This window comes from Ylistrum balloti, unplaced genomic scaffold, assembly GCF_031769215.1.
Source record: "Ylistrum balloti isolate Yb309-2 unplaced genomic scaffold, AGI_CSIRO_Ybal_v1 Utg370070, whole genome shotgun sequence".
Classification (NCBI taxonomy): Eukaryota; Metazoa; Mollusca; class Bivalvia; order Pectinida; family Pectinidae; genus Ylistrum; species Ylistrum balloti.
The window spans coordinates 794,149-811,501 of NW_026782112.1; the positions used below are offsets into that span (position 1 = coordinate 794,149).

The 17,353-nt window shown below is 37.8% G+C and overlaps 1 protein-coding gene across 1 annotated transcript; it reads right to left on the minus strand.

The window, feature by feature from the left end:
• Nucleotides 1–354: 354 nt before the first annotated feature.
• LOC132549626 (neurogenic locus Notch protein-like) lies at nucleotides 355–17,118 on the minus strand. The gene is made up of 5 exons (XM_060213573.1): nucleotides 16,281–17,118; nucleotides 11,084–15,897; nucleotides 10,315–10,409; nucleotides 9,533–9,656; nucleotides 355–3,723 (listed from the first exon to the last, which is right to left on the minus strand). Exons 1-5 carry the CDS (start codon nucleotides 17,116–17,118, stop codon nucleotides 3,661–3,663), a joined length of 5,934 nt encoding a protein of 1,977 aa, XP_060069556.1. The 3' UTR covers nucleotides 355–3,660.
• Between the last annotated feature and the right edge of the window lie 235 nt (nucleotides 17,119–17,353).

Consider the following 17,353-nt stretch of genomic DNA (forward strand, 5'->3'; position numbering starts at 1 on the left):
TTTTAGCACTGACACAATTTATAGTGAAGGGTTATGTATACATTATTTTTCATCACTCTTTTTTTACTCCGTACAAGTTGCACTAACGTGTATCATACTAATATCACTTACACATACGAAATCAGTTAATATTAGTAAGATATTATTGATGATAAAGTCGACCATGACTTCAATTCGGTGGACGAGTTACGTACAGAAATTCAATGATTTACTCAAACTTATATTTAATGTGTTGCGTTTAGCTAATAATATCCTTAATCACAGTCAAATTCCTTTCCCATTTTAACATGACTCTAACACAGGTGACAGTTTAAATGACCTTACAACTTTCATTCTTACACAAAATACATAAACTTAACGAACTAAATCTTTTTATTTTCAACACAATACAGACTTCATCATTTTCACTTTAAACTTTGTTTATTAAATCGGTAACGTACAAATCCTTTCTCTTATTCAAATACTTATCCATACATTTTAACTTTGTGACATGTTACAAAACAATGTAAAAATGTTCTTTATCATTGAAATCTTACAAAAATTACCATGAAATACATGATTACGTCACAATAACATCTTATGTTATTTTACATAGACTATTGTTTTTAAGTAAGAAGACGCTAAAGTAACTTTATATAACGTTGAATACTTTGTCATCAAAATACAATAAATTAAGGGTGTATGCCTAGAAACTTAACATCTGTTGAATATAGAAAACAAAAATGGATGATGGGGTAGAGAGTGTTAAATCAATAAAGAAAAGAGATATACATCTGTTGTATATAGAAAACAAAAATGGATGATGGTAGTGGGAGTGTTAAAACAACAAAGAAAAGAGATATACATCTGTTGTATATAGAAAACAAAAATGGATGATGGGGTAGAGAGTGTTAAATCACAAAGAAAAGAGATATACATCTGTTGTATATAGAAAACAAAAATGGATGATGGGGTAGAGAGTGTTAAATCAACAAAGAAAAGAGATATACATCTGTTGTATATAGAAAACAAAAATGGATGATGGTAGTGGGAGTGTTAAAACAACAAAGAAAAGAGATATACATCTGTTGTATATAGAAAACAAAAATGGATGATGGGGTAGGGAGTGTTAAATCAACAAAGAAAAGAGATATACATCTGTTGTATATAGAAAACAAAAATGGATGACGGGGTAGAGAGTGTTAAATCAACAAAGAAAAGAGATATACATCTGTTGTATATAGAAAACAAAAATGGATGATGGTAGTGGGAGTGTTAAAACAACAAAGAAAAGAGATATACATCTGTTGTATATAGAAAACAAAAATGGATGATGGGGTAGGGAGTGTTAAATCAATAAAGAAAAGAGATATACATCTGTTGTATATAGAAAACAAAAATGGATGACAGGGTAGAGAGTGTTAAATCAACAAAGAAAAGAGATATACATCTGTTGTATATAGAAAACAAAAATGGATGACGGGGTAGAGAGTGTTAAATCAACAAAGAAAAGAGATATACAACACTCAAATTAATAACATATCTTAATGAATGCATATACTTTGAATCATACATTCTCGCGCAGTTTAAATTTTGAGGGGTATTCAAAATTTTTTGGCATTTAATATTGTTGATAAATATTATGATATTTAGTATCCAGTCATAGATCTCCATTTAAATTGAGCTGTTTGTCCTTTCATGAACACACATAGATTCATGAAAGGAGAGTAACGGCAAAATAACCAATAATAATATTCCACTAAAATCACCCAATTGACAATACAAAATAATCGCGAACAACATTCCCACTAAAATCACCCATTTAACAGTAGAAAATAACCGCGAACAACATTCCCACTAAAATCACCCATTTAACAGTAGAAAATAACCGCGAACATCATTCCCACTAAAATCACCCATTTAACAGTAGAAAATAACCGCAAACATCATTCCCTCTAAAATCACCCATTTAACAGTACAAATAAACCGCGAACAACATTCCCTCTAAAATCACCACTTTTACAGTACAATATAACCAAGCACAACATCCCCTCTAAAATCACCCATTTAACAGTACAAAATAACCGCGAACAACATTCCCTCTAAAATCACCACTTTTACAGTACAATATAACCAAGCACAACATTCCCTCTAAAATCACCCATTTAACAGTACAAAATAACCGCGAACTACATTCCCACTAAAATCACCCATTTAACAGTAGAAAATAACCGCGAACATCATTGCCACTAAAATCACCCATTTGACAGTAGAAAATAACCGCGAACATCATTCCCTCTAAAATCACCCATTTAACAGTACCAAGTAACCGCGAACAACATTCCCTCTAAAATCACCCATTCAACAGTACGAAATAACCGCGAACAACATTCCCTCTAAAATCACCCATTTAACAGTACAAAATAACCGAGAACAACATTCCCTCTAAAATCACCCATTTAACAGCACGAAATAACCGAGCACCATTCCCTCTAAAATCACCCATTTAACAGTACCAAGTAACCGCGAACAACATTCCCTCTAAAATCACCCATTTAACAGTACGAGATATCCGCGAACAACATTTCCACTAAAATCACCCATTTAACAGTACCAAGTAACCGCGAACAACATTCCCTCTAAAATCACCCATTTAACAGTACCAAGTAACCGCGAACAACATTCCCACTAAAATCACCCATTTAACAGTACGAAATAACCGCGAACAACATTCCCACTAAAATCACCCATTTAACAGTACAAAATAACCGAGCACAACATTACCTCTAAAATCACCCATTTAACATTACGAAATAACCGAGCACAACATTCCCTCTAAAATCACCCATTTAACAGTACAAAATACCGCGAACAACATTCCCTCTAAATAACCCATTTAACAGTACGAAATAACCGCGAACAACATTCCCTCTAAAATCACCCATTTAACAGTACAAAATAACCGAGAACAACATTCCCTCTAAAATCACCCATTTAACAGCACGAAATAACCGATCACCATTCCCTCTAAAATCACCCATTTAACAGTACCAAGTAACCGCGAACAACATTCCCTCTAAAATCACCCATTTAACAGTACGAGATATCCGCGAACAACATTCCCACTAAAATCACCCATTTAACAGTACCAAGTAACCGCGAACAACATTCCCTCTAAAATCACCCATTTAACAGTACCAAGTAACCGCGAACAACATTCCCACTAAAATCACCCATTTAACAGTACGAAATAACCGCGAACAACATTCCCACTAAAATCACCCATTTAACAGTACAAAATAACCGAGCACAACATTACCTCTAAAATCACCCATTTAACATTACGAAATAACCGAGCACAACATTCCCTCTAAAATCACCCATTTAACAGTACAAAATACCGCGAACAACATTCCCTCTAAATAACCCATTTAACAGTACGAAATAACCGCGAACATCATTCTCATTAAAATCACCCATTCTACAGGATAAAATAACCACGAAAAACATTCTCATTAAAATTATGTAGCAACATGCGTTGTTTTCTTGCATATCCTAGACAACATCAGCCTATGTTTTGATTATAGTAAAAATTGTTCTTGACAATGGTCCAGCTAACATACTTGTGTTATGACCTATTTTAGGGTTGAAGCTTTGGTCAACATCTAGGTAACAGCTGCGTTAAAGGCGACAGTCATTTTCATTCATTTCAGAATAAGCATTCTCCTCACCATTGACCACATCCTGAAAACCAGAGGACTTTTGTTAAACACCTGTTATATATGTACATGATTAACTGCGGGTAAATAAACACAGCGGATAGATAAACAGCGGATAAATAAACACAGTGGATAAATAAACACTGTGGATAAATAAACACTGTGGATAAATAAACACGGCGGATAAATAAACACTGTGGATAAATAAACACAGCGGATGGATACACCCTGTGGATAAATAAACACGGCGGATAAATAAACACTGTGGATAAATAAACACGGCGGATAAATAAACACTGTGGATAAATAAACACAGCGGATAGATAAACACTGCGGATAAATAAACGCTGCGGATAAATAAACACAGCGGATAGATACACAGCGGATAAATAAACAGAGCGGATAGATAAACAGCGGATAAATAAACACAGCGGGTAATAAACAAAGGGGATAAATAAACACAGCGGATAGATACACAGCGGATAAATAAACATAGCGGATAGATAAACAGCGGATAAATAAACACAGCGGATAAATCAACACTGCGGATAAATAAACACGGCGGATAAATAAACACAACGGATAAATAAACACTGCGAATAGATAAACAAGGCGGATAGATAAACACTGTGGATAGATAAACACAGCGGAGAGATAAACAGCGGATAAATAAACACAGCTGATAATAAACACTGTGGATAGATAAACACAGCGGATAAATAAACACAGTGGATAAATAAACACTGTGGATAAATAAACAATGTGGATAGATAAACAGCGGAAAAATAAACACAGCGGATAGATACACAGTGGATAAATAAACACTGTGTATAAATAAACACAGCAGATAAATCAACACTGCGGATAAATAAACACGGCGGATAAATAAACAACGGATAAATAAACACTGCGAATAGATAAACAAGGCGGATAGATAAACACTGTGGATAGATAAACACAGCGGAGAGATAAACAGCGGATAAATAAACACAGCTGATAATAAACACTGTGGATAGATAAACACAGCGGATAAATAAACACAGTGGATAAATAAACACTGTGGATAAATAAACAATGTGGATAGATAAACAGCGGAAAAATAAACACAGCGGATAGATACACAGCGGATAAATAAACACAGCGGATAAATAAACACTGTGTATAAATAAACACAGCAGATAAATAAACACTGTGTATAAATAAACACTGTGGATAAATAAACAATGTGGATAGATAAACAGCGGAAAAATAAACACAGCGGATAGATACACAGCGGATAAATAAACACTGTGTATAAATAAACACAGCAGATAAATCAACACTGCGGATAAATAAACACGGCGGATAAATAAACAACGGATAAATAAACACTGCGAATAGATAAACAAGGCGGATAGATAAACACTGTGGATAGATAAACACAGCGGAGAGATAAACAGCGGATAAATAAACACAGCTGATAATAAACACTGTGGATAGATAAACACAGCGGATAAATAAACACAGTGGATAAATAAACACTGTGGATAAATAAACAATGTGGATAGATAAACAGCGGAAAAATAAACACAGCGGATAGATACACAGCGGATAAATAAACACAGCGGATAAATAAACACTGTGTATAAATAAACACAGCAGATAAATAAACACTGTGTATAAATAAACACAGCGGATAAATCAACACAGCGGATAAATAAATACTGCGAATAGATAAACACTGTGGATAGATAAACACTGTGGATAAATAAACACTGCGAATAGATAAACACTGTGGATAGATAAACACTGTGTATAGATACACAGCGGATAAATAAACACTGCGAATAGATAAACACAGCGGATAGATACACAGCGGATAAATAAACACAGCGGATAAATAAACACTGTGTATAAATAAACACAGCAGATAAATCAACACTGTGTATAAATAAACACAGCAGATAAATAAACACTGTGTATAAATAAACACAGCGGATAAATCAACACAGCGGATAAATAAACACTGCGAATAGATAAACACTGTGGATAAATAAACACTGCGAATAGATAAACACTGTGGATAGATAAACACTGTGTATAGATACACAGCGGATAAATAAACACTGCGAATAGATAAACACAGCGGATAAATAAATACAGCGGATAAATAAACACGGCGGATAAATCAACACAGCGGATAAATAAACACTGCGAATAGATAAACACTGTGGATAGATAAACACTGTGGATAGATAAACGGCGGATAAATAAACACAGAGGATAATTAAACAGCGGATAAATAAGCACTGCGGATAAATAAACACGGCGGATAAATAAACACAACGAATAAATAAACACTGCGAATAGATAAACACGGTGGATAGATAAACACTGTGGATAGATAAACGGCGGATAAATAAACACAGAGGATAATTAAACAGCGGATAAATAAGCACAGCGGATAGATAAACACAGCGGATAGATAAACACTGTGGAAAAATAAACACAGCGGATAGATCAGCACTGCGGATAGATATACACTATGGATAGATAAACAGCGGATAAATAAACACAGCGGATAGATGAACAGCGGATAAATAAACACAGCGGATAAATAAACACTGCGGATAGATAAAAACTGTAGATAAAAAAAACAATGTGGATTAATAAACGAACAATGTATTTATTGTACACAACAAGTGTGTAATGCAATATTTTGTACTTATTCATTGTCAATTAAAAAAATAATTGGACCAGCGTGACATTGGTGTGCTGCATCTTGTTGTCAAAGTCTGACCCAGTGATATCAATGTCATGAGTTTAATAGAACAGACACTTTAGTGTCAAGGTCAGTATAAAGTGATGACGTAGACAGACCCAGTGACGTCAATGTCAGGAGTTTAATAGGGTAGAACACTGTGTTAACAAAGTCAGTAGTTTTTTTTCATATTCAGACCCAGTGACATCATGATATCTATGTGTTACTTAGTGATAACGGTTTATCTGTGCTTAGTTACTTACTGTAACGATTACAACGATTTACCTGTGCCAAGATTAAAACATTATTCTAACGATTAACCTGAGCCAGGAAAGATATGCTATTATAACAATTTACCTGTGCTAAGTTAAATGTATTACTATTATAGTGATATGCTTACCTGTGGTCAAATAACCTATGTAAGTGCTTATCACGCTGCAATATCTATGATGTGATATATATGGTAGTACTACGATTCACCTCTGCTAAGTTAAATACGATATCACATGTCTAACTATTTACCTATTGTGAGATAAATGCATAATTATTTTCATTGATTTACATTTCCTGAGATGTTGAGGTAAAGATACATATACGAAGTGTGATATAAATATGGTACCTGTGCGTGCTGCAGCAAGGATACGGGTCAAGTTAATACAGTATAGTGATTTACCATCAATAGATATGAGGAGTGTTGTGCATGGCATTATGACTACACTACAGTCTTCATTATTCTTCCAAGTAGATGTGTACTATGGACTTTCAAAACAGATGACCTATTTTTCTATTTCAATAAAATATATCATCCGATTATAGAGGATACGGTAAATTCGCCTCATCAATGAATGGTTTAAAAGTAAAGATACTTTTATAGTAAATCTAAAATTGTTGAAGAGAGTTAAATCATATGATCATTTATATTTTTCTCAGTCACCTCCTAGGTTTCAAACTTTAGACCCTAAGCACCACTGACCCTATAAAGGATATAACAGCATGATAAGTATGATAAGTTAAATTCATTGTTTCGATGTACTATGTCATATTTAAAAACTGTATTGAAATATGCCTTTCATTTGAGTGTCCTTTGTACAATATCCAAGAAAGTAAATGTAGACACTGCCTGTGGCCCTTCAGACGCCGAGGTTTGCCGTTTTCTGAACGCCACGTTTTAATTCATTCGAATCGTAGCGCGATTTAGAATATACTGTACTTGACGGTCTCCTGAAATCTCGAGATAAACGTGAAATTACGACATCTACTGAGTTCCGGTGCTAGCACAGCTCACATTTTAGATATCTACATTTCTTTTGACCACTTTTGTTTTTCCTCAATGGCCTCCTATATTTCAAAATACACATGGTGTTTGATTCGTTATTTGGCTCTACTATAGCTAATTCTAAATTTGTGTTTAAAACTGATGTTTGTATCTACTGACATTCTGACACTTTTCGAGGCTTGATCTACAGGTATAAGTGTACGTGAAATATCTATATATATGTATATATATGAGAGTGCCAGATATCCGTTATCATTGTACCTGTATTTGGTCCTGGTTATCAGGCGAACATATATATTGCTGAAAGGAAATGATTAGTAAGGTCAAAATAATTCCATACAGTGAACATTACATAACCTTACACTGATTAATTCTGGTGTGCTTGTCGTCATCAGGACAGGTGATAGTAATCGTTACTGATTTATGAATACATGTTCTGTAGACAAAACGTCATGTTATGTTTAACTAACATGATAGTAACAACTGGACACATATAAATATATATAGGCAGATCGGAGTTCCCACAAATCGAGTTTTAAAAAGGGAGCCCATTCTCCGAACTGAACACATTTCATGTACTATTATGTTAGCACAAGCATTGTAACAGAACAATTGATTTAACAACATTGTAAATAATACAGATCATTCATTACCGTTACAATTTCCCAATACATATATGCACCATATAATAAATTATCAAAGTTCAATTATTATGTTATTTAGAATACTTAAATATTTCTGCTCTTTATCATGATATTTTATTATTTATTGTTTATTGGTTTGCTGTTTGCTTTAAAGTTGTGACTGGTTCCTACTTCCACGACCACAATAACATGTATTTTTACATATACATGTAAACAGGTTTGATTATATTCCCTGATAGCAAGATCCGTCCATGTTATTATAATACAGACAATATCGGGTAAAACACGACTCATTTAACCACCCAGACAGAATAATTAACACTACATTGACGGGTAAGGATGTTATATCGGATTCACAAATATCAGATTTCTAGGAGAATGATTTATTCTACATTGAGGGGTAGGGATATTATATCGGATTCACAAATATCAGATTTCTAGGAGAATGATTTATTCTACATTGAGGGGTAGGGATATTATATCGGATTCACATGAAAGATATCTAATGTGCTAACAGAATCAGATTAACATACAATGATACTAAAGTTAAAAAAACACGATAATGGTGTAATAAATACAGATTTACACAGGGATGTTGTGACACTTCTCTATTGTCTACTTATCAAATATGTAACCCATGTAGCCTACCTGGTACCCCCAATGTGTACTGGGTTCACTGCACTAATACCTCATATGTCACGTGTCATGTTGTTTACTTCATGTATGTATACAAGTGCGTGCGTATGATGGTCGAATGGGGTGAGCGGTGTGAACGGAATGCACGGGCGGACCGGAGCCCTGTTACGTCCCCAACCCAGCACTCGCCATTCATTCCTCTCCTGGACACCGAGGTGGTCAGGTCGTCACATCAGAGCCACATTATCCATTGTCTGTGCCATGGTAAGTGTATCGTCCATTATACGTTGTCATATTACAATTATATTCGCGTGTATTTGTTACGTCGTGTGTAATTGTTCCGGTCAATGTACTTGTGCAATATATGTGTCGTTTACATCTCATTTCTGTTTATTGTAGGTTTTACTGTGATAATTAAACCATAAAACAAAACCCGAGACGTTTGGTTTTTATTACACCCCAGACGGTCTACACATAGGACCAAAGAAGTCCAAGTAACGTTTAACATTAATACATTTATAATACAAAAAAAATATACCTGGGATATATCCATGGTATTGTAAACAGTATTCTCAAAGACTAAAGCAGCGGTACTGTCTCGGATGCTGTCCCGGAGCTGTAGATCACCCTCGTCTATATAGGTTGGAGCATTAATCTTTCTTCTACAAGTAAAACATATAATGACTAGCATTTATGTGGAAGAGACAAATCCTTGTGTATATGTCATCGTTGTGATCATGAAAGATCATTCAGAATTAAACGTGCCCTCTTTAATATCGTCTACCATAAAACGTACAGCCCAGTATAGAACGTCATACTGCATACTGCTTGACATGTCTTAACTGTTCGCTGCTTACACTGCCTTCTGTGGTAAGCAGTAGACAACGTGTTGTCATATACGGAATTGTATAGGGCCTGCCTCTGTATTGTTATAGTGTTTGCCATATCATGGTCATCTTGACCTCTTTATCAGTAAATCAAACTGGTATCTGCATTTAATTAACTATGATTCTATTATATGAAGCCTTTATCGAATATTTGATTTCAAATGCACGAATTAAGTGAAATAAACATTACAGTTACTACTGTTTGACCTTTAATGTTCTTGATAAAATTTGGATTCTTTTGTATGCCTACCATCTTCTATCTAGTTAGATTAACAATTAAGAGCCGGTATCTTTCTGTAAAACTAAATTTAAAACGTATGTCTGATTAAGATCACATTTTGGCTATGTACTTTAAAGATATGAAGAATACCTTATACTCCGTAGGTTCATGTACACATATCATTGTAATTATTGTTGAACGAAACGAACTTACTTCCGTTTCCTGTAAATTACAAGTGCCGAGATTATTACTAGTAACATCCCGCCTCCAACACCGGCAAGGATTGGCCAGTTATTTGCTGTCCAGTTCTAAAACATACAAAAACATTATACTTTATGACGTTGGGCATAAGCTGAAATAGATGTATCTCAAATGATCATTCTGTAAACTTCATCAGATTTTAAAAAATCGTACAAAAGACAAAGGAATAAGGAGCGGTTTTCAATACAAGTTTAGAATCATATACATTATAGTCAAATTATGAATTTAACACGTACTTTACAGCTGTTCATTATGGGGCCTATGCATCTCCTTGTCTAGATTTATAATTTTCTTTCGATCACTTTGGAGTTGTTGAGGCCCTTAACATCAATTACGAGACCTAGCAGGACGAACCAGCAGTTCTATTCATTGCTTGACTCTACTCTTTCTAACTCTATTTAAAGGAGATATTCCCTTATATAGTATTTGTACAATATCCTACTTGTGTATATGCTGAACCGTTTAACAATTTGAGATTATGTACAGTATACACAATAGGACGTGATCATTACGTTTTAAGAACCCAAATCGCACAACTAATAACCTTGTCGAGGTAACTCAATTCACATCAATGATTTATGTTCCAGGAAGAACCCAAATCACAAGAGTTCCAGGAGGCTGGAAGGTACTGAAAGACGAATATATTAGTCAAATTATGGTAACAGTTTTAATGTACATGTAAATTCACCATGTCGTTGGTGTCTCGGTAGATATTACATACCTGATCCCCCTTGTTAGCGCTTGCGTTTGAGAGGTCAGAAGCTATAGTGGTGGGCTTGGCTTTCTTTGACGACGTGGATGAAATACCAATACCGTCACGAGTAGTTGAGGTCACTAATTGTCGTGAGCTGGATACCATGGCCATATCTGCTGTTGTCGTTGAGCTTACTGAATGGCTACTGGACACAAATAAAATGTTTGTGATTGTTTCATGGGTTGAAGAAACACGATCTTCCACAGTGATGGATTGCAATGTTGTGTCTTGTTTAGGGGTGTTTATTAATGATTGTTTGGAAACGACTAACTTATTTGTGGTGTGTATTGAGATTGAAGAAGCTTGTGCTGTTGATTTCTGTGGTATTTTACTAGAACTGACGTATTCTGTGGTTAGCCGATTTGGTTCTGACGTCGTTTCGACAGGAATATGTATTGTCAGATGGTCAGACTCGGGGGTAGTTGATTCATGAACTTCTTCCGTACAATTTTGTCCATCCCAGCCAATATTACATGTACACGCAAAACTGCCATTGGTGTTGTGACAAGATCCGTGATAACAGATGTTTCCGACTTTACATTCATCTATATCCGTGTCACAATGCTGACCTGACCAGCCATCTGTACACATGCACGCATAAGATCCGACATTGTTGTTACATGTAGCCTCGTTTTGACAAGGGTTGTTTTCACATTCATTTATATCCTCAGAACACGTGCTTCCATGCCAGCCTTGGTTACAATGACATCTATAGCCTCCGGCGTCATTGGTACAGGTGGCGTTGTTCTTACACAAGTGTTGATTACATTCATTCACATCAGATGAACAATTATCTCCCCTCCATCCAGACAAACAGGAACAATTATAACCGCCATCTTTATTGTGACAAGTGCCGTTATTTCTACAAACGTTTGGTTTCATTACACATTCGTTGACATCCTTATCACAACTCCAGCCGGTCCATCCCGTTGTACAATGACACGTGTAATTACCGTTAATGTTGTGACACGTGCCACCATGATGGCACGGACTACTTCGACATTCATTAATGTCAGTATCACAAAGTTGGCCTGTCCAGCCGTGAGAGCATTGACAACTGAAGCTGCCGTTGGTATTTGTGCAATTACCGCTATTTTGACAAGGATGATTTTGACACTCGTCTACGTCTGTCCGACACAGATCCCCTGTCCAGCCGTCAGTACAATTACATCTGAAGCTACCCTGGCTGTTGATACATTTCCCTCCATGATGACATATGGTTTTGTTAGAACATTCATTCACGTCACTGTCACAAGTGTTTCCTGTCCAACCTTTTACACAAGAACACGAGAAGTCACCGTCACTATTGGAACACGTTCCGCCGTTATGACATACATTATTACTCTTACATTCATCGACGTCTACCGAACAGTTTGTACCAGACCAGTATTTTGTACAATTACAATTATAACCACCCTTTGTGTTTGTGCATGAGCCATTGTTTTGGCAGGGGTGATGTAAGGTGCATTCGTCTATATCATCAGCACATGTGTTTCCATGCCAACCCCGAGAACACTCACACCTGTATCCACCGTCAATATTGTTACATGTCGCGTTGTTCTTACACACGTTTTCATTACATTCATTCACATCAGATGAACAATTATCTCCCCTCCATCCAGACAAACAGGAACAATTATAACCGCCATCTTTATTGTGACAAGTGCCGTTATTTCTGCAAACGTTTGGTTTCATTACACATTCGTTGACATCCTTATCACAACTCCAGCCGGTCCATCCCGTTGTACAATGACACGTGTAATTACCGTTAATGTTGTGACACGTGCCTCCATTTAAACAAGGGTTATGTTGACATTCATTAATGTCAGTATTACAAAGTTGGCCTGTCCAGCCGTGAGAGCATTGACAACTGAAGCTGCCGTTGGTATTTGTGCAATTACCGCTATTTTGACAAGGATGATTTTGACACTCGTCTACGTCTGTCCGACACAGATCCCCTGTCCAGCCGTCAGTACAATTACATCTGAAGCTACCCTGGCTGTTGATACACTCCCCTCCATGATGACATATGGTTTTGTTAGAACATTCATTCACGTCACTGTCACAAGTGTTTCCTGTCCAACCTTTTACACAAGAACACGAGAAGCCACCGTCACTATTGGAACACGTTCCGCCGTTATGACATACATTATTACTCTTACATTCATCGACGTCTACCGAACAGTTTGTACCAGACCAGTATTTTGTACAATTACAATTATAACCACCCTTTGTGTTTGTGCATGAGCCATTGTTTTGGCAGGGGTGATGTAAGGTGCATTCGTCTATATCATCAGCACATGTGTTTCCATGCCAACCCCGAGAACACTCACACCTGTATCCACCGTCAATATTGTTACATGTCGCGTTGTTCTTACACACGTTTTCATTACATTCATTCACATCAGATGAACAATTATCTCCCCTCCATCCAGACAAACAGGAACAATTATAACCGCCATCTTTATTGTGACAAGTGCCGTTATTTCTGCAAACGTTTGGTTTCATTACACATTCGTTGACATCCTTATCACAACTCCAGCCGGTCCATCCCGTTGTACAATGACACGTGTAATTACCGTTAATGTTGTGACACGTGCCTCCATTTAAACAAGGGTTATGTTGACATTCATTAATGTCAGTATTACAAAGTTGGCCTGTCCAGCCGTGAGAGCATTGACAACTGAAGCTGCCGTTGGTATTTGTGCAATTACCGCTATTTTGACAAGGATGATTTTGACACTCGTCTACGTCTGTCCGACACAGATCCCCTGTCCAGCCGTCAGTACAATTACATCTGAAGCTGCCCTGGCTGTTGATACACTCCCCTCCATGATGACATATGGTTTTGTTAGAACATTCGTCCACGTCACTGTCACAAGTGTTTCCTGTCCAACCTTTTACACAAGAACACGAGAAGTCACCGTCACTATTGGAACACGTTCCGCCGTTATGACATACATTATTACTCTTACATTCATCGACGTCTACCGAACAGTTTGTACCAGACCAGTATTTTGTACAATTACAATTATAACCACCCTTTGTGTTTGTGCATGAGCCATTGTTTTGGCAGGGGTGATGTAAGGTGCATTCGTCTATATCATCAGCACATGTGTTTCCATGCCAACCCCGAGAACACTCACACCTGTATCCACCGTCAATATTGTTACATGTCGCGTTGTTCTTACACACGTTTTCATTACATTCATTCACATCAGATGAACAATTATCTCCCCTCCATCCAGACAAACAGGAACAATTATAACCGCCATCTTTATTGTGACAAGTGCCGTTATTTCTACAAACGTTTGGTTTCATTACACATTCGTTGACATCCTTATCACAACTCCAGCCGGTCCATCCCGTTGTACAATGACACGTGTAATTACCGTTAATGTTGTGACACGTGCCTCCATTTAAACAAGGGTTATGTTGACATTCATTAATGTCAGTATCACAAAGTTGGCCTGTCCAGCCGTGAGAGCATTGACAACTGAAGCTGCCGTTGGTATTTGTGCAATTACCGCTATTTTGACAAGGATGATTTTGACACTCGTCTACGTCTGTCCGACACAGATCCCCTGTCCAGCCGTCAGTACAATTACATCTGAAGCTACCCTGGCTGTTGATACACTCCCCTCCATGATGACATATGGTTTTGTTAGAACATTCATTCACGTCACTGTCACACGTTTTTCCTGTCCAACCTTTTACACAAGAACACGAGAAGTCACCGTCACTATTGGAACACGTTCCGCCGTTATGACATACATTATTACTCTTACATTCATCGACGTCTACCGAACAGTTTGTACCAAACCAGTATTTTGTACAATTACAATTATAACCACCCTTTGTGTTTGTGCATGAGCCATTGTTTTGGCAGGGGTGATGTAAGGTGCATTCGTCTATATCATCAGCACATGTGTTTCCATGCCAACCCCGAGAACACTCACACCTGTATCCACCGTCAATATTGTTACATGTCGCGTTGTTCTTACACACGTTTTCATTACATTCATTCACATCAGATGAACAATTATCTCCCCTCCATCCAGACAAACAGGAACAATTATAACCGCCATCTTTATTGTGACAAGTGCCGTTATTTCTGCAAACGTTTGGTTTCATTACACATTCGTTGACATCCTTATCACAACTCCAGCCGGTCCATCCCGTTGTACAATGACACGTGTAATTACCGTTAATGTTGTGACACGTGCCTCCATTTAAACAAGGGTTATGTTGACATTCATTAATGTCAGTATCACAAAGTTGGCCTGTCCAGCCGTGAGAGCATTGACAACTGAAGCTGCCGTTGGTATTTGTGCAATTACCGCTATTTTGACAAGGATGATTTTGACACTCGTCTACGTCTGTCCGACACAGATCCCCTGTCCAGCCGTCAGTACAATTACAACTGAAGCTACCCTGGCTGTTGATACACTCCCCTCCATGATGACATATGGTTTTGTTAGAACATTCATTCAAGTCACTGTCACACGTTTTTCCTGTCCAACCTTTTACACAAGAACACGAGAAGTCACCGTCACTATTGGAACACGTTCCGCCGTTATGACATACATTATTACTCTTACATTCATCGACGTCTACCGAACAGTTTGTACCAGACCAGTATTTTGTACAATTACAATTATAACCACCCTTTGTGTTTGTGCATGAGCCATTGTTTTGACAGGGGTGATGTAAGGTACATTCGTCTATATCCTCAGCACATGTGTTACCATTCCAACCTGTCGTACAGTGACACTTGTAGCCTCCACGTCAACATTGTTACATGTCGCGTTGTTCTTACACACGTTTTCATTACATTCATTCACATCAGATGAACAATTATCTCCCCTCCATCCAGACAAACAGGAACAATTATAACCGCCATCTTTATTGTGACAAGTGCCGTTATTTCTGCAAACGTTTGGTTTCATTACACATTCGTTGACATCCTTATCACAACTCCAGCCGGTCCATCCCGTTGTACATGACACGTGTAATTACCGTTAATGTTGTGACACGTGCCTCCATTTAAACAAGGGTTATGTTGACATTCATTAATGTCAGTATCACAAAGTTGGCCTGTCCAGCCGTGAGAGCATTGACAACTGAAGCTGCCGTTGGTCCAATTAGCCCGCGTTACACTTACACGTGTAAGACCCAACACTGTTTACGCAGTGCATGTTTTTATGTGGACATTTTGTATGTTGGCACTCGTTGATGTCATTCTCACAATTGTGTCCACTGAATCCTTGACACGCGCACGTGTAGGACCCGATCGTGTTGTTACACGTGCCTCCGTGTTGGCATGGATTTTGATGGTGACACTCGTTCACATCACTGTTACAGTTATGTCCGTTGTATCCTCCGTGACACGAGCACGTGTAGGACCCGATCGTGTTGTTACACGTGCCTCCGTGTTCACAGGGGTTATGTTGGCATTCATTCACGTCAGTATCACAATGATCACCCGTCCAGCCCGCGTTACACTTACACGTGTAAGACCCAACACTGTTTACGCAGTGCATGTTTTTATGTGGACATTTTGTATGTTGGCACTCGTTGATGTCATTCTCACAATTGTGTCCACTGAATCCTTGACACGCGCACGTGTAGGACCCGATCGTGTTGTTACACGTGCCTCCGTGTTGGCATGGATTTTGATGGTGACACTCGTTCACATCACTGTTACAGTTATGTCCGTTGTATCCTCCGTGACACGAGCACGTGTAGGACCCGATCGTGTTGTTACACGTGCCTCCGTGTTCACAGGGGTTATGTTGGCATTCATTCACGTCAGTATCACAATGATCACCCGTCCAGCCCGCGTTACACTTACACGTGTAAGACCCAACACTGTTTACGCAGTGCATGTTTTTATGTGGACATTTTGTATGTTGGCACTCGTTGATGTCATTCTCACAACACTGAATCCTTGACACGCGCACGTTAGGACCCGATCGTGTTGTTACAGTCCGTGTTGGCATGTTTGATGGTGACACTGTCACATGTGTTACATTTGTCCGATGTATCCTCCGTGACACGAGCACGTGTAGGACCCGATCGTGTTGTTACACGTGCCTCCGTGTTAACAGGGGTGAGGTTGGCATTCATACACGTCAGTATCACAATGATCACCCGTCCAGCCCGCGTTACACTTACACGTGTATAGACAACCTGTTTACGCAGTGCATGTTTTTATACATTTTGTATGTTGGCACT